The sequence below is a fragment of the Phoca vitulina genome, unplaced genomic scaffold, assembly GCF_004348235.1.
Source record: "Phoca vitulina isolate PV1807 unplaced genomic scaffold, GSC_HSeal_1.0 scaffold1, whole genome shotgun sequence".
NCBI lineage: Eukaryota > Metazoa > Chordata > Mammalia > Carnivora > Phocidae > Phoca > Phoca vitulina.
In genome coordinates this window covers 3,623,924-3,645,711 of record NW_022589704.1, presented here as the reverse complement: position 1 = coordinate 3,645,711, position 21,788 = coordinate 3,623,924, and the positions used below count along the sequence as shown (strand labels likewise).

Here is a 21,788-nt window from a genome sequence, read left to right as displayed (position 1 = left end):
CAGGAGCGATGGTCGAAGATCATTCAGAGACGCATTTTCAGAACATCTCTGGAGACAAGTATCTGAACGGGAGGTCCATTCAAAAAGTATGGATCTGGTTGCTTGTAGACTTTGTCACGTACCTGTCTGAGACCCTGTCACCATGCCGGAGGAGACCCCCGACACCAGGCAGCTTCTGCAAACTCAGACGCTGGTATTAATAGTAACCAGAGGCCACCCAACGGAAAAGTTCTTTTAGCCTGAACTGGTTTTTAAAAATAGATATTTTTCCTTTTTCAGATGCTTTTTTCAAACTGCCTGGTGTCCGTTTCCCGTTAGAATATTTCTGTTCATTCAGCAGATACTTGCACACCCACTGTGTGCAGGACGCTGCTGCCCCCCGCCCCACTTTAGAAAGGAGCACGGCAGTGGGGCGGTAAGGTGTCCACGGCCTGGGCCACGAACTCTGCCTCGGGGGCTGCACCACCATCGGGGGCCCACGGCCGCCGCCCTCTCAGGGCTCATTCGGTTTTAATCCGCTCTCCTGGTTCTGCAACAGGCCCCCGGTTGCTTGGTATATTAAGGTCTTAAAAGCCTTGTAGGGAGAACTTCCCAACACGTGTTCCTGCTCTACCAGCTTCTCCCCAGTTGACCGAATCCCAGCAGCACTGGTGTCTCTGGTGGCCTGTCGCTGCGTCTGAGCCTGCAGCTGGAGCCGATGGGCCGGCCCCGGCGAGAGAGGGGACAGTGAGGCCAGGGGCCACTGCCTTGGGCGCTCAGGATGGTGTTAGTAATCTTAATTTTATCATCGTCCTCTAGTGTAAGAGAAACTTACACTCACCAAGAGTACGATGTGAAATTTCTACAAAACCAAGACAGGAATGAATTATGCAGTATGTATATACACATCTGTTTTCCAAATTATGCGTTTAGATTAACTGTGGCCTGTCCTTAATGACGGGTGGAGCTGATTTAAATACATGCTTGATAACATAAGTGGCTTATCATTCACAAAGTCCTTTAGCGAAAGTTCTTGATTTAGAAAACGAAAGTGAAGAATTGAGCCACGAAAATGTTTGGGTGGCCTCCTTTAGAAGCAAAGGCCCCCCCTGCTCCCTTCGGCTCCCACTGCCCCTCACAGCAGCCTCAGGAGGCCAGGAAGCCCCCACTGGGCACACAGGGCAGGGGAGCCCCTGGCCCCCGCCCCAGGGCATTTGAACCCGGGCCGGTGCGCTGGCAGAGCCCCGCTCCTGGGCAGCACAGCCCGTCCCCGGTGTTTGGTGCTGGCCAAGGAGCTCAGCTTTGCAGAGAAAAGCTGATTAAAACCAGGGATCTGATCAAAAACGCCACAGTTGGCCTCCTCGGTCCTACATATATTAGAATTGTGACATTCTCCATTTTAACCGCGTGTTTCACATCTGTTGTCAAGACGTTGAAGTGGTTCCTGGGAATCAGATGTTGTATCTTGAGTTGAATTCCAAGGAACGTCTCACACGAAAGCAGGTGGTCATTGGGGTCCCGTCAGTGTTCAGCTACACCACAGAGGGCCTTGCAGACGCGGGAGTGGGTTTCCACAATGGGTTTGAGTTCTGAGGGGCCAACAGGAAAGCTTGGCTTTGCCTGTGAGAAGGTGCCTCCAGTGAACACCAGCTTCTTAATTTTTCTTCCCAATGTGATCTCACCCTGCTCCCTTTGTGATCTCACTCTGCTCCCTGTGTGATCCCACAGACCATTCACTTGTGTTCACCTTGCTCCCTGTGTGATCTCACCCTCCTCCCTGTGTGATCTCACCCTGCTCCCTGTGTGATCCCACAGACCATTCACTTGTGTTCACCTTGCTCCCTGTGTGATCTCACCCTCCTCCCTGTGTGATCCCACCCTGCTTCCTGTGTGATCTCACCCTCCTCCCTGTGTGATCCCACAGACCATTCACCTGTGCTCACCTTGCTCCCTGTGTGATCTCACCCTGCTCCCTGTGTGATCCCACAGACCATTCACCTGTGCTCACCTTGCTCCCTGTGTGATCCCACCCTCCTCCCTCTGTGATCCCACAGACCATTCACCTGTGCTCACCCTCCTCCCTGGGTGATCTCACCCCCCTCCTTGTGTGATCCCACAATTTACCTGTGCTCATCCTGCTCCCTGTGGATAATCTCACCCTCCTCCCTGGGTGATCTCACCCTCCTCCCTGTGTGATCCCACAGACTGGCAGTGAGTTAGCGAAGGCGCCTCTACAGTTCTTTCTCTGCTGACCTCAGACTCTTATTTGGGGTCAGTCACATGCCTGATGACCAGCTCCCGTGGCGTGATTTATTAGTGTGCACAGTGACAATCTGTATGTGTCAGGGAGTCAGCAGAGAAACTAACCCTGGTCCACACAGCCTGTTGGGATGCTGAGTGAAGGAGTGGCATGTGGGATAAGGCAGAACACAAGGACAGCCAGGTCAAGGAAGGGGTGAAGCGTGGAGGGAGCCCCCCCCACACCCTGCCCCAGTCTGTCCTGCAGTTTATACTGATCTGGTTGGCTCAGCAGCAGCACTGAACCATCCAAATGATGATTTTACTAGCAGAAATGTAGGGTCTTTGAAATATGAAAGCATAAGCTATTTAAAGTTTATCTGCTGCTTCAAAAAAAAAAGGGGGGGATTTGAAAGATTTAAATTAAAATAGATGTATATTTTATTGCTAGTCGAAGAGAGCTGAGGTGGGGCAGAGGGGAACCGCAGGGTCATCCTAGAGCCCCTGGTCCGGGGCAGCACCACACCTGGGTGCTGTCACTTACAGTCTGTGGGGGACTCTGCCCGAGTTTTACTTACAGGTGAGGAAAGTGGACAGTTATCCCCACAGCTGAGAAGATGGGCGAGCCAAGATTCACATGTAGGCCTGACAGCTGCAAAGTGTGGTCCTCCTAGTATGCCCTCTACCTCTAACTACAAATATGTAATTAACAAGAAAAACCCAGGGCAGAGTCTATGGGATCCTGGTTGTCTGGGAGCTGGCTGGCACCCACAGCAGAGGGGAAAAGAGAAGATGCACATAATCCCGGTCATTTTACAAGTAGAAGCATACCGCAGGAAACCAGTTTTTTCATTGGTGTGGACTTGGAAGCACAGTATCATAAACACAGAATAGGCAGCTTTGTTACCAAGAACACAGAAGCTGTAGCTGTTCATCTAGCTCTTTCTTGATGTGAGCCAAGTCCGGAGGGGGGCACTGTACCTGTGTGCGGGCACGTGCACACGTGAGCGTTTGTGTGTACCTCTAGAGGGGGAAGCGAGAGAAGCTAGCAGGGTCTAAGGATTTAGGAAGGTGTACAGACACTTCTCTCAGCCCGCCCTTTGCATATCACATCTCTGGGCCTGGCTTTTATTAGAACTAGCTAACGCAATTTGAGGTTATACAATCTGATAGCCCCGGCCATTGGCATTTTAAGTTGTTGATTAAGTGGAAATGAATATGCTTTGGAAGGCCAGTGTTTAACTAGTAGGGTTGATATTTTGGTATGAAAAAATTGAGAAACACCATCTCTGTTTTCATCTGGTGGCAAGCCATCCACCTCTACACAGGTGTTTCTGAGCAGGGGCGAGGCTTTCCTGGAGAGGGAGCTCAGATCCGGGGGCGGTGGACAGAGCCTTGAATCCTTGGCGGAGGAGGGGTGGCTGTCCTTGGGGACCAGGAAGCAGGAAGCCGGTGACGAAGGTTGGGGGTTTTGGAGGTGGGTTGTGGTTGGGGCCACACTAGTGCCTGGAATACCCCACGTCGGGCATGGAGAGTACACAGAGGAGTGGGGTGAGCAAGCAGATACCATGCTGGGGTGTGATCTGACCTCGAGGCCCACAGACCCTGAGGACGCGGGGCCTGTGAGCTGGCTGTGGATTTACCCGGACCACCCAGGCCCGCCCAGCCCTCCCATGGCGGCCCCTAGCTCTCTCCATCATGGTTCTTCTCTGTGCAGATTGAGACCCAACTATGACCTATGTTTGCTGTGCTGTGGGGCTGTTTAAAAGGATTATGAGCTCCTTTTGAATGGATTCATTAGGGAAGAAGAATATGTAGATATTCTTTGGGACCTCCAAGTGAACCTTTTACTTCACATGAGGACCTCCACTAACAGAAACAAAATGGTAATAGATGACCAGCCAATATGATGAACAGGATGCATCTCTTTCATTGCTATTGACTTGATAAACATTTTCATGGAGAGTGCTATGTGTCATGTGGTCATAATGTTGAATATGCTCACCCATGTAAGACTAGAAATGCCAGGCGTTCACAGTGCCTTTAATAAAGCCTGACTCAGCAAATGTTTTGTTCTATGAATGAGTCTGAAATCTCAGTCTTACCTAGTGATTACTACACAATTAGGAGAAACATCTGAAGCAAATGAATATGTCAGTGTGCGATAATCCGCTTTTTAAAAAACATATTTCAATTCTATTCTAGTGATCGCTTTTTCTTTACCTGTCATTTTCCTGGCATTGTTTGTACCTGCATGAATCAGAACAAGAAAGCCTCTTCCTTCCCTATTTGTGAACTTGACCAGTTGACTTTCCAATTCTGTTTCTTTACTTTCTAGTTGAACTTTTATCACTGTGCAAAGAAATTTCGAATTGAAGATGAAGTGCTTTTAATGGGTTACATGGACCACTGCTGGTAATGGGTCACATGGACCCGTGCACTGGAATCATACCAGGATTCTTGCAGGGACCCCATGTGTGTGCGCCCAGGTTTCACCATTGTATCTAAAATAGAATGTAAAATGAGTTAGGAAATTAATAATTCTTTCAATGAGACTTCAAACATTTTTCGTGTTCTACTAGTATTCAATGTTGGGCTTTTTTCCAGTATGGCTTTTCTTCACATTTCCAGGGACTTAGAGAACCTATCTTTCTGATGTAACTACTTCTGTAATTAGATTTCATATTTCTTTTCCTGTTTCTTTTGCCCTTCTCTGTAGATCTATCAGGTTCAAAAGGTAGGCTCTTTGTTCTTTGTTTTCTAATTTGCATGCACTCGTTTTTTTTTCCTTGCCAAGGGCCTGGTCACCTTTCAGAAATAATGCCTTTCATTGAAAATACGTAGAATTTTTTACTGCTTTGTTTACAAATTGGTTTGATCAAGAATGCTGAAGTCATCTTTACTTCCACCCCAGAAAAAAGCAACCATCAGACGCACCTCTGTCGACAGAATGTTTTCCTCATCTCTGCTTTTCTCAAGGAATTAGAAAATTGTTTCTTTGGGGAAAAACAAATTCTAAGATAAAATAAAATCACACTTCAGAATTGGGGAAACCTTTGAAGTCAGATATTTAGAGAGAAAGATTATTCTTCCATATGATTTTATTAGAAAAATTTTAAAATCTCAGTGCAGATTGTGACACATTGAGAGATTATTATATACTGATTTAAAAATCTGATTAAAAAAGAAAATGACACAACAGTAAAATCCAATAGCTTAAAATAAACATGCCCTCTATCCCTAAACATTCATGGTGGTAACATGCATGTCTATTTCCTAGGCACTTAGAAGCAGCTGAGATTTAGAGAGAAATACACTAGCAGGCCAGGCACACAAATTAAGGTCAGAAACAACTAGATCAGTGGTTCCTGATTCGGTGACAATGATGGAGGGAGTGGTTGGTTCCCTGAGAATTTATAGAGTATGTCTACAGTGAATCTTTCCCAAACCTGAATCTAGTTTGTTACTTCTGACATCTATCATAGTTGCTTTTTATAAATCTATTTATAGATAAAGAAGAACTGTATTTTTTTTTCTTTTAGAGCAGCTAAGAAAATCAAAATAAGATGACCATTTCAGAGGTTAGAATAAGCACGTCCTTTTAAATACGCGGTCAGTAAATTTAAAATTCCGGCCGTGGATTCCTTCACTGGCTACAATACTGGATTGCCTTTGCTTCCTGTCCCCCACCCCCAGTCCGCATAACTACTGTCTAGAAGAGTGTGGAGAAATCAGATAAATGGGTGCCAGAATCTATTTGTACTTTATTAGTTTTTGTAGGGTCTGGTATTGGAATGCATATTGAAGCTAGATCCAAACATACTTACAGAGTGGCGGGAAGAATTTAACAAGAGGCAAAGCTGGCCAGGCTGGGGAACCCTCCCTGTAACGAACTGTCCAAAACCTAGGAAAGAGACCCGCCTAGTAATTAACACTTTGGCTCATTCCTTTCTGGTTCCAGAGCACTATTATTTTTCTGTTTAGTAACTCACCAGGGATACAATGTTAGACCTTCGTCAGAATGTTAACTGGTATACAAAGTAACTCTAGAACGGAGCTCAGGAAGTCCACAGTAGAAAAGCAGATACACATTTTTATAACAAAGATGTGCCAAGGGAAGGGAAGGCATTCCTTATCATTAAGATTTGAGAAAAGAAAGAGGAGGCAGTAAACGTCTCTCTCTCGGTCCACTTGGCTGTTCTGTGTGATGGTTTCTCTTCTACTGAACCAAAGCTATTTCTGAAAGTCAAGCACCTTTTGTGTTGTAAGTCTGGTTCTTGCTTCCTCTGCATGACTCACTGGCTAATCATAGTCGTTTACATTTGAAACATTGTATGCTTTCCGCACTTGGCTGTGCTAGCCTGCTCACTAACATCAGAACTTCCAGTTAGTTGCACTTTCCGCTGGGGGGGGGGGGTGCTCTCCCTCCCTGAAATGACGGGGAAACGTAGCTATAGGCATAGCAGTGATGTGTAAGGTCACCATGAACTAGATGGAAGATTTTGAATGCTGGTTTTTATTTTTATCACAAAAAGAGCAAGAGATGGTGTGCAGTATTTGATATAAGTATAGAATTGGCAGAAAAGGGAAATATGAAAATAGAAGAACAGATCATACAGACTTCTGTTGGAATTGAAATATTTTTTGTGCCTTTATATAGGCCCCCTTTAAAAAAAAAAAAAAAACTGTCTTCTTTCTATCTTTGTAATCAAGCCATGAGCTGAAGAGGGCTGATGGTGTCACATTTTACAGGTGAGAAACCTGGAATTTGGCTATGAGAGCAGGGCTAACATTAGCTGAATGCAAAATGGCTTTAAGCTGTTGCATTTCACTTCACTCGAAGTTAGGAGAGTGACTTACAGAAAAAGACTAGGCGCATGTAGTTTTGATATATTACATTTCTGTATTGGTTGAAATTTGAAAGCATGGTTAAATTCTCCCTTGTTTTTTTCTCTTCCACTTTCCTACTTAGCGCCCTCTCTAAGAGAAAGGGGCAAGACTTTCGGGGAGCCATTATATTTAAAATCTGGCCACCCTTCAAAATAAACTGAAGCTAAGCCAAACATAGCAGCATGTTTTGGCAATTAGAAAACAATTTCAAAACGTGTCTTGGACTTCTAGCATCTAATATTTTTTCTGATTATGAAGTTTTAATGTATAAAGAGGAAAACCACATCTATGTTAGATGATATGGAGGTTTGGTTGGTTATTCCTTGCTTTTTCTATTGGAATTGTGGGAAAAGTGAGGAGAAATGCAAAACCCCATTATTGGAGACTAGACTTGGGCTCCCGCCTATCTTGGGAATGACTATATTTAGTAAGGGCAGTAGCCATTCTGAATCTGCTTTTCTAATTTTAACTTGGACCACCGGGGCTGAGACAAGCAAGGTAAAAACATGGAGGCAGTCGCTAAAGAAAATGTCAAATATAACCTGCTACCATAAATTTTTTTTTTCTGTTCCAAGCCCCTTCTTAGCCACTCAGTCATCGTTTCCATCAGTGACATGCCATGAAGACATCCAAAGAACATAAATTATCATGGGCCTAAGTTTAGTGTAGATATCAGATAGCTGGAGCAAGGGCACCAGAGACCTAGGGGTCATCACGCACTCTGTCCCTGTCCCCTGGGCTTTCTCACTGCTGTAGCAGCTTGAGTACCTTGGCTCTGCAGTCTTGAACAGCCTCACACAGGGGTTGCACCGGCAATTTTCAGCTCCGCTCCGCAGCGCTCCGCTCCACCCTGGCCCCGTGGGCTTGCCTGGGAGGGGGTGGGATGAGGAGGTCTCTCTGCATGGGCTCCCCTCACTGGAGGCACTTCCCTGCAGAGCCCTGAATGTGGTATTTACTGCTGTGCCTCGGCATGCTCCCTTCCCCGTGTGGCTTGGGCAGCAGTTTGGAAATGCATGTCAGAACAGTTTCTTACGTGGTTACTGTTTCATGTCTTGCCTAATTTTCTTTCCCTTCTGTCTATAGAAATATTATGGGCTGGATACAAAATGGGGTGACATCGAGCAGTGGATGGTAGGCCTTGAATACAATTTTAAGAAACTGAAATGGTTTATAATTTGATTCTTAGGAAGTTTAATTATATTGATAGATTCCTACTGTACCATAATTTAATACTGAGAGATTTTCTTCCAGGGACTTCTGCATCTGGCCTGATTGTTTATATCTGTATGAAGCTGGGTTAGAACTGGTCCTGGCTGGCGTTTTTGTCTGGTCTGGTCAGTAGCTGCTGACTCCTGGAGTCTCCAGGCTAGCAGCTTGTGGCCTCCAGTGCCACCCCACCCTGTCTCCTCAGGCCAAGGGCTCTCCATTAGCACACTCAGGAGGAGATGGTACCCCAGGCATGAGGCTCTAGAAGGGGGAGCATTCCCCTTGCTGTCCACTGGCCCCAAGAGAACGTGGACCCACTCCTCTCCTTAATTCGTCCACATGAGTTCCTCCCACCTCCTCCTGTCCTTGACACTTACTGAATGGCCTCATGAACATCATCACATACTTTTAGCAACTGAGAACCTGGCCAGTGTGGAAATGTCATATTCGATGTCTCTTATGCATAAATAATCCAAGGAAATGTAAAACTACCTCCTAATATCTTAGACACCTGTGTAGAACGGGAAAGAGAATAGTTCCTGAAATATGAACAGTATACACTTCCTCTATTGAAAGAAATGATTAACTTCAGCCTTCAGTATGTGTAAACCATTGTTTTAAGCTTCTATGACGGATGTATTTTTATCAAATCTTAAGACCCAGTTAAAAGATGCCTCATTGTTTTCTATACCACTGAGAAAGAAAAAAACGCTGCTAATTTTAATGTGAATGACTTTGATGATAAGATATACCCCCACTTCAGAGATATCCAAATATGAAAAAGTGTGTGCATCTCAGAATGCACAAAATATAGTAGATTGGGTGACTTCCTTATTGGAGCTTTTATGGAAATGATTTATCTTCTGATTCCCAAAGGAAAGAGAATAAGGTTCTGAATGTAGGTGGAAAGGTAGGTTGGTTAAAATGGACCACGTTGTAGAGGTTAGGAACAAACAAAGGCCCATCTTTTCCCCCAACACACTTTCAAAGCCAAAATGAAATATGCCAACTGCTTGTGTGCTTACATGCTCCCCAAAGAAAACATTCTTCCTCAGTGGTTTAATTGAAACCTTTTTAATGGCATCAAAGAAAATATTTATTTGACATTTATATCAGAAATACCGTATTGTGTCACAACCAGACTAAGGCTTCTGTTTTGTCTGTACCTGACCTTTAATACTGTTTCTTCCATTGCTTTGGTAGGAAGACAGTGAGCGCTATTCGCGTAGATCCAGAAGAAACACATCGGTTAGTACTGTGTTCGCTTTGATTGAAGTCTAATTTATAGTTGTAGGAGCTGAAGTACATGAATCAGATATGTCTTAGCGATGCTTATGAAAGAAACTACTATTGATACTATTATCTGAACAAAGATTGTGGACTCGACTTCTAGCATTTTGACCTAACTTTGTGAGGGGAGAATGGGAAATTTCTGAGTATTAATATATATTCATGACAGTTTTAATGCTCTTTTGCTATCCAGTACCCACAAATAATTTGCAGAGTGATATGCATTGAGGCTCTGTGTTTGTAGATTACCCCCAAAGTAAGTAACACCACTTCAGTGAAATTAACTTAAAGCGGTAACATCCTAAAAACAGCCCTCTGTAAACAGAGGTGCACACTCAAGGCCCATTTGGGGAAGACGTAGGCTCACGTCCACTGAGGTTTCCAGAGGTGCCTGATCTGCCCCACTGCTGTGGTGTCAGATCGGCCGCATCTCTCTGAAAGCTGGACATGGGTTTCTTTATATTATGCTTCATGGTTGTTTTCATCCTTTCTTTTACTAGGCTTCTGATGAAGATGAGCGCATGTCAGTGGGTAGTCGTGGAAGTCTGAGGGTCAGTAACCAGAATGATTGGGTTTGCATGGTTTACGGTTGGCCATCTTTGTGCTGTATCCCTGCGTTCAGATTTCCTATTCATTACCCCAGAGTCTAACGGAGAAGCGGCTCATTTGAAATCTAATCAAAGGTGGGGCGTTGCCTTGTGTTGCAGAGAGATTATTGATAAGCACAGCGCCCTCTGTTGTGTCTCTCTCCCAGGAGTGGACATCATAATGTTTGTATATTTCTCCACATCACGGCACTGCCACGCCTTGATTAAGTTGTCTTGGCGATGCTGCTGTGATGAAGGGGGCTATTGGCATACGTGCTCCCAGTCAGATTTGCATCTCAGGTAAAGTAACTGTTCTTCAGTGCTATTTTTGTGTAGCTCCTTGAAAGCTGCTGTAGGCTGCCTGGTGGGAAATTGGCACAGGCTAGATCCATGAGCCCCGGGACTGCTCACCCTCAGGAGTCTTACCTTTGGTCAGCTGTGATGAAATCTCTTCATCACTGACAGCTTGATGGTTGATAAAGACAAATACGTATTTTTCCTTAAATATTCCCAAAATCTCCATAATGAGACTTGAAAACATTGCATGCCTTGGGAAGTGAAGTAGAGAAACTGTGTTTTGCTTCGTTCTTTAAGTCAGTACATTACTCTGAGCTTGTCAGTTTTATTTATGACCGGGTCACAATTGCTGTCACTGCTGGTAGGAAGTAGGTCTCAGTGCAGCCATCCGTTTCGCTCAAGAACTGTATAGAGCAGAAGGCTTGTTTTTGATCACCATGACAATTAAATTAGACAAATCTAGACTTCCTGTATGCACCGTGAATGTGCATTTCATCTGGCTGTTCACAACAGTAAGTGTAAAGGTAACACATTGTCGTTCTGTCGAGCAATCGTTGTCATGGTCCTAGCAGTGCCCAAAGCAGATCATAGTGATTTTGCCAGAAAGTAACGGTTCAGATGTGAAGTCAGTTGAAGAGCTTCCTTGCTCTCTGAAACTTTCCCCTGAGCCATACAGTTATAACGTCCTCAAAGATCTCGTCTCTGACAAGAGTCAAGCTAGAGGAAGTAACATTTAACCAAAGCATTATAAATGCAAAACTCAGTTTGCAGAATCTGTGGCAGAGACACAGAAATGACAGATGTTGAGCAGGCGCAGGAGAAGGCTGAGTCCTTGAAACCAAGAGAAGAAGATACTGTTTTCAGGAGGAGGGGAGGGGTCAAGGGAGCATAGGACTAAGGGCCAACCACTGGCCTTAGCGTCATGGAGGACGTCGGTGACCTTGACAAGGAAACTTTCGGTGGAAATGGTGAGAACAAAATCTGATTAATGCAGGCTCAAGAGAGAACAGCAGAGAAATTGGACACAGAATCCAAATCTATCACAGTATCCATTTTCAGATCTGTGATCCTCCTGAAATTGTATTCAAGATTTTGTGTGTACTTGGATTTTTCTGGGAAAAGAATTTGTCCCTTTCCTAAGATATCTCAGAAAGATTCCTGACGCCAAAGAGTTTAAACTATTAAAATCATTGTTTATAGCATTCATATCATTTTCAATGATTTTACCCAGGCATGAGTTAAATTTCTTTGCTAGTCACCATTCTCTGCCAAGATTTCCAGCATATTTGTTTTAAGGTATAAAATTTTATAGAAGAAGCCCACAATCTGGACATTAAATAAGAGAGGAGCAGAAAGTGGAAAATCAACAGTGGACAGGATTCTTGTGTTTAGCCAGGTGGTTTCCTACACTATTCTTTCCCATGATACACTTGGTCTAAAGAAATAATGCTTTAAAAAAAATCACAGACCTTGAGAACTTGGATCCTGGAGGTAAGAGTGAGACCTCATAACTTTGACAGGTTCAGGACAAGCACAGAACAGTGAGGAGGTGACAGCATCAGTCCCCAAGCCCTCAGGGGCCTGGGAGCTCTGGCCTCCTTTCGTTGGTGGGCCAGCTGCCCTGCAGAGAGGAACCTCCTTTCACCCGCTCCCTGTGCAGGGTCAGTGTGTTCTGCTTTGATATATGTTAATATTCTGAAATCTTTAGTTTGTAAAGTTCAAAGGTCATATCTTTTATTTCTTGACATTCTCAAAATACAGGCCTTCTCCATTCAACTGGCAGTGATAGTAAACCCTTAAAAATGGGGGGAAATTTTACTTTCCTCGTGTTTGCATGGGCATTCTTCTCAGTAAACCTAGATATTGAATATCATAAGATTTTAATTTTTCTTATTTAAAAATTGATAGTGATGTATGTGTTCACATTTTGCCTAACATAAATAGAATGTATCTTATAGAGGAGAAACTAAGATTGCTCAAACTGCTTCAGATTTCATGAATTATAGTAACATTTGCCATGCAAATTTTATTTAATGTTACTGGATTTTATGATGGCTGTCATTCTAATGTGATTCCTTTTGTAAATACACGTGAGGTCCTGGAAGTCATGTAAAAATGTAATTTTGTCACGATTTCAAGATTACCTGGGTTTTGCTTTATGTTTTCTGATGTTTGGGTTCGCTTTGTAATTGATTTTGGCAACTGTTTTCTGTTCTTCTCCTCTTCCACCCTCGTGCTGACAGTCGCAGCCTGACTTGGAGTATGGGGGTCCTTACGCCTGGGTGAGATGGTCAGATAGATGTCAAGGCATGATCCTAATAGTGCTGTGTGATGGGGAATAACCTATGGTGTTTCCACTAATCTCATGGGTGTGTTTGTCCAAAAAGCCAAGTCTGTCTTTGTCTAGAAAGACACACATGCTGTCCACCAGACCCCCTGGGGGGGTGCCGCAGGCCGGAGGGCAGGTGTACCTACCAGAGTGAGCGTTCCTCTTGCAGAGCCCCTTGGGTGTGTCTCTGATCCTCAGGGTCAGGCTCCGTGCTTGAACACACTCACTCGCCACACGGTTTTCGAGCACCAGCTGTCTGCCACACGCTGTGCTAACAGCTGTGGGTACCAAGACGGGACTAGAGTGTCTTGCTTTCAAGGAACTCAAATCAAATCAAGAATTCCCAAAACTTCTACATTTCCTTTCAAAGATTAAAGTCAAAGTCATTTTCTCTAATGAAAAATCCATTATTTTTTAATCTGCATCCATTCAAATTAAATGTGCAATCTGGCTCTTTTGCCAAAAAGTGCTGTTTTACAAAGACCTCGGTTCTGGTACCGAAAACGAAATCTTTAGATTTCAATTTGGAACTTCCCTTCTTACATCTGTCTATCTGCACCTTTTGCGCAGAAAAACCTGTGCATCTGAAAACCTGTACATTTAAATGACACCAAAAAGGAGAGAAATCGAATCTCGCCAGAAATGAGCAATAAAGTGCCTCTGCACTGAAGTGATATAGCAGATTATGCACTGCTTCATGTCTTAGGACTTTTTCTGAAAGCATTTTGTGCTTCATTCATTCCACTGCCTTTGAAAATTATTTAGCAACTTTTTGTTAAAATGTAGTTTTTACCTTGAAGACGGTAATGAATAGTGCCATATTTCTGCACCGCACGCTCACCCCCCCGAGCCTCCTGGAAGGGCTGCAGTTCACCGCTTTAGACAGGAGCTGCTGGCCACGGAGAAGCCGGGCATTCCATCCCGGTCTTGGCCTCAGCCACTGGCGAGCAATAGATCCGCCGTGGAGAACGCGAGGCACAGAGGCACGTAACTAGATTCAGGAAGTGCTCTTCACAGAATCTCCCACAGCGCTTCACAGTGACTCCGTTCTAGCAGCTCTTCTGTTCTCTAAGTCTAAGTAAATGTCTGCACAGTGTATTTCCAGATTTTTAGCCTTCTTATTTTAAACTGACAGTAAACTGTACTTAAGGGCCAGCCCTGGTGGAATGAATGAGTACATGTGTTAGCAATACTCAGAAATACATTCCAGATTTTGTTTTTCTTTTCCATTTTCATTCTGTTTTCGAACTAAGTTGAGTGCATCAAATATTGCACTTCAGAGGTTTGATTTGGCCTTTCTTATTTTGCTTCCCATCTTTCCTATCTGTAGATGTGATCTTTTGACAGTATAAAAATGATCTAACATCATTAATCGAACAAGATAGCGGTTGATGTTTGCTTGCATGGTCAGTGTGAAGGGCGCTGGTGCTTTGATAGCAACAGCAGGGTGGTTGGAAGCATTCTGACTAATCACAAGGTACCACTGGAATCACTGGCTTTGATAAGGCTTTCATTCTTGTATGTTACTTACGCTCTTTTAGAAAATACTAGTTTGTGAATGTCTTCTGTATTTCATTCTCTCTGAGAGCAGCGCTCCGCAGTGTTACTGTGTGTAAGATTCACATCCCCCGGCCCCAGCTTTAGGTGTTCTGACTGCCCAGGTCAGGGGCACATGAGGTCACCATGATGCACGTGGTCTGCACAGTAAGGGGTGTTGAAAAAACAGTCTCCACAGCAAAGAAAATTGACCATCCGTGAGACCTGACTTCAGATGAAGTTGATACACCACCTGTGGACTTTTTATTCTAATGTGTTGATTTTCAACTCTCCTTATCCTGTTATGCTACGTATAAAAACAGCTCCACCCACCCAAATCCAACACATAAAAAACTATCCAAGAGGAAAACGGTGGTGTCCTTTAAGAGGTCAAAGTCCTTTTCACTGTAGGGATGTCAATGAGCTCCTATGGATTTGAGAATTCATGCTAGGAATATATTCCCAATGACAGAATTGCATTACAACAGAAAGTGTGGATGTCCACAGAGCCTGTGAAGGGAGTTTTTCCTGCATGGCCACGGAAGGCTGGAAGAGAAACGGTGACAGATGAGGGGTGCACTTGCTCTCCTGTCCTTCGCCCTGCTCTGCTCTGCGCTGCAGGTGGCATAGAAAGTGAGATGACCAGAAGGAACGGTTTATCTAGAGCAGCGTGTAGTCCATAAAGCAACCGTGGAAAGCCAGGGGGCTTACATATGTGGTATGTTTTACTTCCTCGCTGATTAGAAAAGTCAAAGTCATCTACAATTGATTGATGTTAGCTTTTATTATTATATTAATTTTTTTCCAGGAACAAGTTTCTAAACAGCCACCAAAAGAATAAAACTGTGGTCTGAAGTCTACAAGTCCCTGACACACATTTCCATCTCAGATAGTCTTGTCGGTCGAGAGAGAGGAAAGGGAAGTAGTTTGAGTAAAATTCCTGCCTATCTCCAAGGATTTTTTACTATCAAATTTATTTCAGAGATGTCTTAACGTTACTCATCAGAGTTTTCAAATTTAAAGTTGAGGGATTTCTACACACTCTCCTGTTTGATTTAGAAACTTCAGATTGACTTGTTTTTGAGTTGTAACCAAATAGGTAGTTTGATCGTCAAGATTTCATGAATCTGGACTTATGATCTGTCTAGAAATTAATTTATTTATTCTTCATTAGTGTCGTAGCTGCAACACACATGCTAACCAGTCTCCCATTGCCCGACCCTGTGAACAAGGACACGCTCCTGTTCCCCGTGGGGGCTGGGGACCTGCCAGCACACGGTTCAGGAGGGCACTGCTCCAGGCACTTGGGATACTCATTTTAATCAGAATTAGCCCTCAGCGGCCTTGTCAAGTACGTATTTCTGTGCACATTTCCACGGCTGAGGAAGTAGAGGTGCCAGCAGATTAAGCAAGCCTGTTTGATCATGTCACGTGACAGAGCACTGATTGGGAATTTGGACTCCCTTCCCTTACCCCCTGGCACCTCCTTCCAGTTGTACCAGTCGTGTGGACTGCTTTCCGTTTTCTATCTCGAGAGCGGGTTATGTCTCTGACACTTGGCAGCTCTTGTCTTCGATCAGCAGAAACGTCCTTATAGATGAATGAGACCAATTCTAGAAAGGCCGGGCTTTGGCTGCGGGCATGTGGGTGTAGAGGTAGGAAGAGCAGGGAGGTGGGCACACACTTACTCATTCTCTCTTCTGGAGGACACATTAGGAACTCATGAAATGCGCCTCAGATTTCATTTTGAAAAGTAACTCAGGAAGACTGGATGAATGAGGAGCTCCTGTAGAGGATCCTACAGAGGATACACACCCACAATAAACATTTTTTCCATGATGAACCTTTGCAATTATAGATTGAACAGAAGCTATTTCCGAGCCTTCTGGATGCAACTTCATAATGGGCCATAATTTTCAAGGACCTACTGTGAACCAAGAACCAAAACCTGATTGACGCAGGCTGGGTAGTGACCCTGCTTCCTGGCGCTCAGGCTGCTGCAAAGCTAGGACTTCCGTGGCATCGTCACAAACCTGGAGACAGGAAAACTGCCGACAAAAGCAGCTGCGCCCATGCCCATGTGCTGCACCCCGCAGAAGTCCTAGAGAGACCTGTAGTTACGGGTAACACTGCCTGGGCTGATCGGATGAGCCCGACTGTCCGATTTCTCCCGAGTCATCATAGAGCGGATCAGAGGCCTGGAGGCATCTAGGGGCATGCTGAGATTGGTGTTACCCTGGGCTCGCCGTTCCTCTGCTCCACTGAGAGAGCTCAGTTTACACCCAGCTAACTCTTCCTTGCTGACTGGTGCCCGCGTCTTCGTTTGCATACTGATGTCAGTTTTCTTTTCTTCATTGAAACAGACAAATGGTTATGATGGAGACTTACATGGATCACAGTCCCTGAATAGAAGATCTGGCAGGGTCAGTATAGTAAATTTACATGACACAAAATGCAAACAGGTTGCTGCAAAGCTTAAAAAAAAATCGCTAAATTTAGCTTCTTTGCTTTTTTTCTTTGTTATAGTGGGTCCCTCCCCGCTCCCCAGCCCCAGCCCATAAATGAATGAAAACTAATTTTTCAACTGGTAAACATTCTTTGAATGTTAGCCTTCTAGCATTCAAAGTGTTACTGTAAGAGATCGATATTAAAAAGAATCTCTTAAGTTTAAAAATGTGTTGAATTAAATACTTGCTCTTTCATTATTTTGCTGCCCTAGGTGTATGTGCATAATGTCTATATTAAGTATATTCAGCTTTCAAGTATACTTATATTCAACTTTCTCACCCTCTGTGCCCATCTCTCATTTGTCATTTTATTTTTTTTAAGATTTTATTTATTTGATAGCACAAGCAGGGGGAGTGGCATGCAGAGAGAGAGGTAGAAGCAGGCTTCCTGCTGAGCGGGACCTGAGCTGAAGGCAGACACTTAACCGACTGAGCCACCCAGGCGCCCCTCATTTGTCATTTTAAAAACATGTATTTTAGAGTCCATGTGTCCCTGAATACTGGCCCAGTGCAGGCTCAGGAGGCAGCGGAAGAGCAGGGTAGTGCCCTGTGGTGGGAGAAAGGAGAAAGGGACCAATGGCAAGAGAGTCCGAGAGAAGTGGGGAGGGCTTTGGATTTAGCAGGGAGGTCTTAGGGGACTTTACGAAGTGAAACTACATACATTCTAATTAAGTTTCATGACTTGCAGATCTGCTATACGTGAAATTAACTAAAATCTTCCTGTTCCTATATTTGCTTTATTTTTTTTCCTTATAGTAAATTTTACTAGTTGTGCAAATAGTATTTCTTTTCATTTATCTTAATCATATTAAGATATATATATATACACTTGAATTATATTTTCAGGTTTCAGAGGGGTAACCCAGTCCCATCTAACTTTCTGAAACTGGCTGATGAGGTTTTTCACCTCTCGTCCTATTACGGATGGCATACACGTCCATTTTATCTAAACTTTTCTCGTTCCAAACTAAAAAAAATCCTCCCGGTTTAAAGGCTGCGTCTTCCTATTTATGTTTTTATACGGACGGCCTTTGGATTATGTTTTTCGGGAAGGCAGTAGTCCAGGGACATAAGCAAGCAGCACGCCATTCTGTGCTTGTGGGGCGTGGACAGTTGCGTTTCCTGCTCAGCCTTCCTGCGGACTGTTCCACACCAGCTTTATAGGACAGGAGCCGCAGTACTCTCTCCCGGCCCCGGACTGCTTGTCGGGTAATTGGCAACTTTTCACCAGAATCGATCATAAGGAACCCTCGTTTAGAGCTGGAAGTTACTATAGAAGTTCTGTAATCCACTTTCTACCCACTGGTACCATTCTTCTCTAGAATATCCCAGCCGTGTGGCTGCCGGCACGCCAGGGACAGTAGAGATAGCACCAAGCTCTGTGTCATACGTACACCTGTGTATCTTCATCTTTGATTTTTACGTTCAAACAGCAAAAGTGTTCTCTGTGGTTTGGTTTAAGATCTAAGCAATGCCTCTAGACGTCAGATGCCAAAGAACTTGATTATAAAATTGTTCACCACAAAGTAAAATTACATATAAAATGGATTTAATAAACCATCAGGAAATATACCGATTGAAGAACCAAAGAGCCTCCCCTTGCAGACTCTGATCTTAATAAAGTAGATGCCAGGTCACTCTGAAGATGGCTGCAGGCCACTGCGTTCTGGGGGCGACTCTCTCAGGCTGCAGCCCCCCCCCCCCAGTTTTGGGAGAGCTGCAGCCCTCACATGCTGGGCTGAGGAAAGATTGAAAATCTTGCCACAGACGTAATCTTAGTTCCCTAAGAGAGTATGTAATAAGGAAAGTCCACATTGGGAGGTAATAGACGCCTCATCATGAGATTTAGTAAGTAACTACAAATAATACTAGAGATGAAAAATTGTGAGAACCAGTAAGAGTTAAACCATAGGACATCGCCGAGACACAGACACTGAAATGTAAACTGTAGCCTAGAACTTCTAGTTGGTAAGCATTTCTGCCGTAGCAGTGTCTTGATTCTTACACTACGTTGGTATTCCTGGAGTACTAATACTGGTTTGGTCATTTTATATTTGCCTTTTGACCGGGACAGGTGGTGCTTTGGGGACAGTAAGAAAGTGCTCACCACTTACCATGTCTTCTTTGGTTCTCAGAATTCCAGCTACAGCGGTGAGGGCAGATTCTCTACTTTGTCATCATCCAGAGAGGAGACGTTGGTTGGTTCTCATTTAAATCTTTCACACCCTCTCTTCAGAAACCACAGGTTTTGGAGCATGCCATCTTGTGTGTGAACTCAGCTCTCTTTTCATTTTTAACACCTATTTTATGAATTTTCATTTGGATGGATGTTAAAGTCCATTTTTGAGCAGTAACTAACATGATACATTTAATTCAGGCTTACCCCCCCCCCCCCGCCCATCGTGCACTTGAATCATATTTGCATTCAGTTGGACACAAGGAAAGAAAGGATTCATGTGGATATTTTGTAGTCAGAAGTAATCAAAAGGGGAAAAAAATAAGAAAAACCTTGTAATTCTTTCCTTGAGGGTTCCTGAAAACAGTTACTTTGTAGGGTACATGCAAACTTTGTGGCAATTTCTCAGGGATGGACTAGGAATGGAAATCAAACCAAATCCAAATCCAAATGTCTACACAACAGGGTTCCTTCCCATACTTCAAGGACATGCATCAATCTCGACAGGCACAAATATTTATAAATTATTTAAGAGCCCTTTATCATAGGTAAGGCTTATTTGTTTTAGATAAGTTTCATAATCACTTAGCAAACACTAGGGAACTAGTTCAGGTAGGAGGATCACAAAGATAAACAGGGAGATAGGTAGGTACTCTGGAAGCATTTACTTCTAGAAGACAGACCCACCTAGCAGATACACTAGTGCAGCGGTAATAGGAGGATAGGGAGAAGTAAGTGTCATAACAAAGGATGTGAACTGAATCATGAAGAATACAGAAGAAGAAAATAAATAGAAACTAAGCAGGTAAAGCCACGGAAGTGTAACTGCTGGTGCCCCATCCTCCCTTGTCATGCCTCACCCCCTCCCCCTTTTCACCCCTGCTGCAGGGGGCTCCAGGCGTGGCTGGCAGCTCCATCCCCCCCATCAGCTTGCTTGCCCACTTTCCAAACTCCCACTGCTGCCTCCCAGCCTCATATATGAGTAAATACCCCATCCCTTCTTCCCCCAGTAGGTGAATTTTGACTGAATATCATCAGATCTGCTGTAAGCACCAATGTATTGGTGGGTTTCACCATCTTGAATTTTTTGTGTGTTGTGTGTATTTCGGTGGGAGATTTGCTATTGCAAAGAGTACTTTCTCATTCGGAAAACTACTTCGTCCTCACTTTCCGAGCTGAGATACTTGCTCTAAAGTAGAAGATGGTGAGCGGTACCTAATATGCAGATGTGAATTACTCACCAAAGTTAAGCACGTCTCTGACTCACTTAAATTCCTTTAAGAGATATAACCCACATTCAGAGCGTTAAAGTCAAAATTAGAGTGGATCCGTTCCAAACATTAAACATCAGAACTTTCGTGAGGCCCCATGTCCCCACCCTTGTTCTTCCTGAGATCTTATCTTACTCACCGACCCGCAGAATCTTCTGGTAATTATCATGCTCTGTAGGTGTCATATCTATTCCTGCACAACACACGGGCTTGTTTGATTTTGTTTAAATATAAAAACAGAAAGATATTAATGTTGTATGGAGTACTGAAGACTCTTCTACATATTTCTCCAGTCTTTTTGGATTTGTCAGACCCATACCCTGGGCATGGCGGCCGCAGCTGTGGGCGCTTTCTCCCCCACCCGGGTCGTGGTGCTTTCCATGTGCCCCAGAGGGGTGGACAAAATGGTTTCTACACAGAATGTTCTCCCAACCACTGGAACAAGTTTCAGTATTTGTGGGAAACATTAGAAAGTTTCTCCCTGTTCGCCCCCCGCCCCCCAGAGTTCCACCTGCTGGCCCCTCAGGTCACATGGGTGTAGCCTATGCCAGACAGAGGAATGACAGGCACAAGTTTGGGACCTTGAAGGGATGGCGGGATATCTTCAGGGGCCGTCAGGTTCCTGGAAGGGAACCACTTCACCTCCAAGGACTGCCCCATGCTCGTACACGTGGTAGAACATTGCCGGGCAGTCTGAAGTTGCTGGCTTCCTCCTCGAGGAGCCTTTAATTTGGATAGAATATTTTATTTGGGGAAACCATGGATACAGTAGTATTCCCCAGAAATGTTGAGAGACTGTTGGTCTCAGAATTATACCACTGAATCTATCCTGTCCTCTGTGAATCCTGAACACGCACACACATCACGTCAGTACCTAAGGAAGCCACACCAGAGATCATGTCCAGTGAAATATTTTATTACATAAAGGTTGATATCTCTGCTGATTCTTAGTTTTGAATTTTTTCCCACCAAACTTTAAAACTTAGAGCTTCAGTTACAAAGACCTTGAAAACCCCGATGGTCTCACTATCAATTAAAATTAATGAAATCTAATTTTGCCTGTATGTCGACTCAGAACTCCTAATTTGGTCCCACGTCACAGATTTGTCGATTAACTAGACTGTCTTTATTTCCTTCTGACTGTCCTGCTTTCTCCCTGCTCCATTAAGTGCATGCCCTTTACCGATTTTGTTGTAAAACAGATTTGTGTGAATTTACGATACCGTTGGACCTTTGAGGTGAAATGAAGCTGTGAGCCCTTCTCCCTCTCCTGCCCATTTTCTCTGATTACAGGGACTGTCCTGCTCCGACCTCGGGCTTCCTGGTGCTGGCCTTGCTCCCAAACCCCTGTCTGCCCAGAGTGGAAACCGGGTCTGTTCTCCTCCTTGTCATCCCCTTCCTCCCTCTCTTTCCTTCTGCGTCTATCCCTTCACTTTCCAATCAAAGGTACGAGGACACTTCAACCTCCTCTATCTGAAGTCC

General features: G+C 44.2%; 1 protein-coding gene across 10 annotated transcripts in view; it reads left to right on the top strand.

The window, feature by feature from the left end:
* LRRFIP1 (LRR binding FLII interacting protein 1) overlaps nucleotides 1-21,788 on the top strand; it is a 142,339-nt gene that overhangs the window by 79,208 nt on the left and 41,343 nt on the right. For 5 of the 10 annotated variants that reach the window (XM_032393109.1, XM_032392888.1, XM_032392746.1 and 2 more), the window contains exons 3-6: nucleotides 4,937-4,954; nucleotides 8,191-8,238; nucleotides 9,517-9,561; nucleotides 10,104-10,154. The exons of 4 other annotated variants lie outside the window; for them this stretch is intronic. In XM_032393109.1, coding sequence (XP_032249000.1) covers nucleotides 4,937-4,954; nucleotides 8,191-8,238; nucleotides 9,517-9,561; nucleotides 10,104-10,154 — 162 coding nt within the window. The remainder of the gene's footprint in view (nucleotides 1-4,936; nucleotides 4,955-8,190; nucleotides 8,239-9,516; nucleotides 9,562-10,103; nucleotides 10,155-21,788) is intronic. One more of the 10 variants, XM_032392673.1, reaches the window with a different exon arrangement.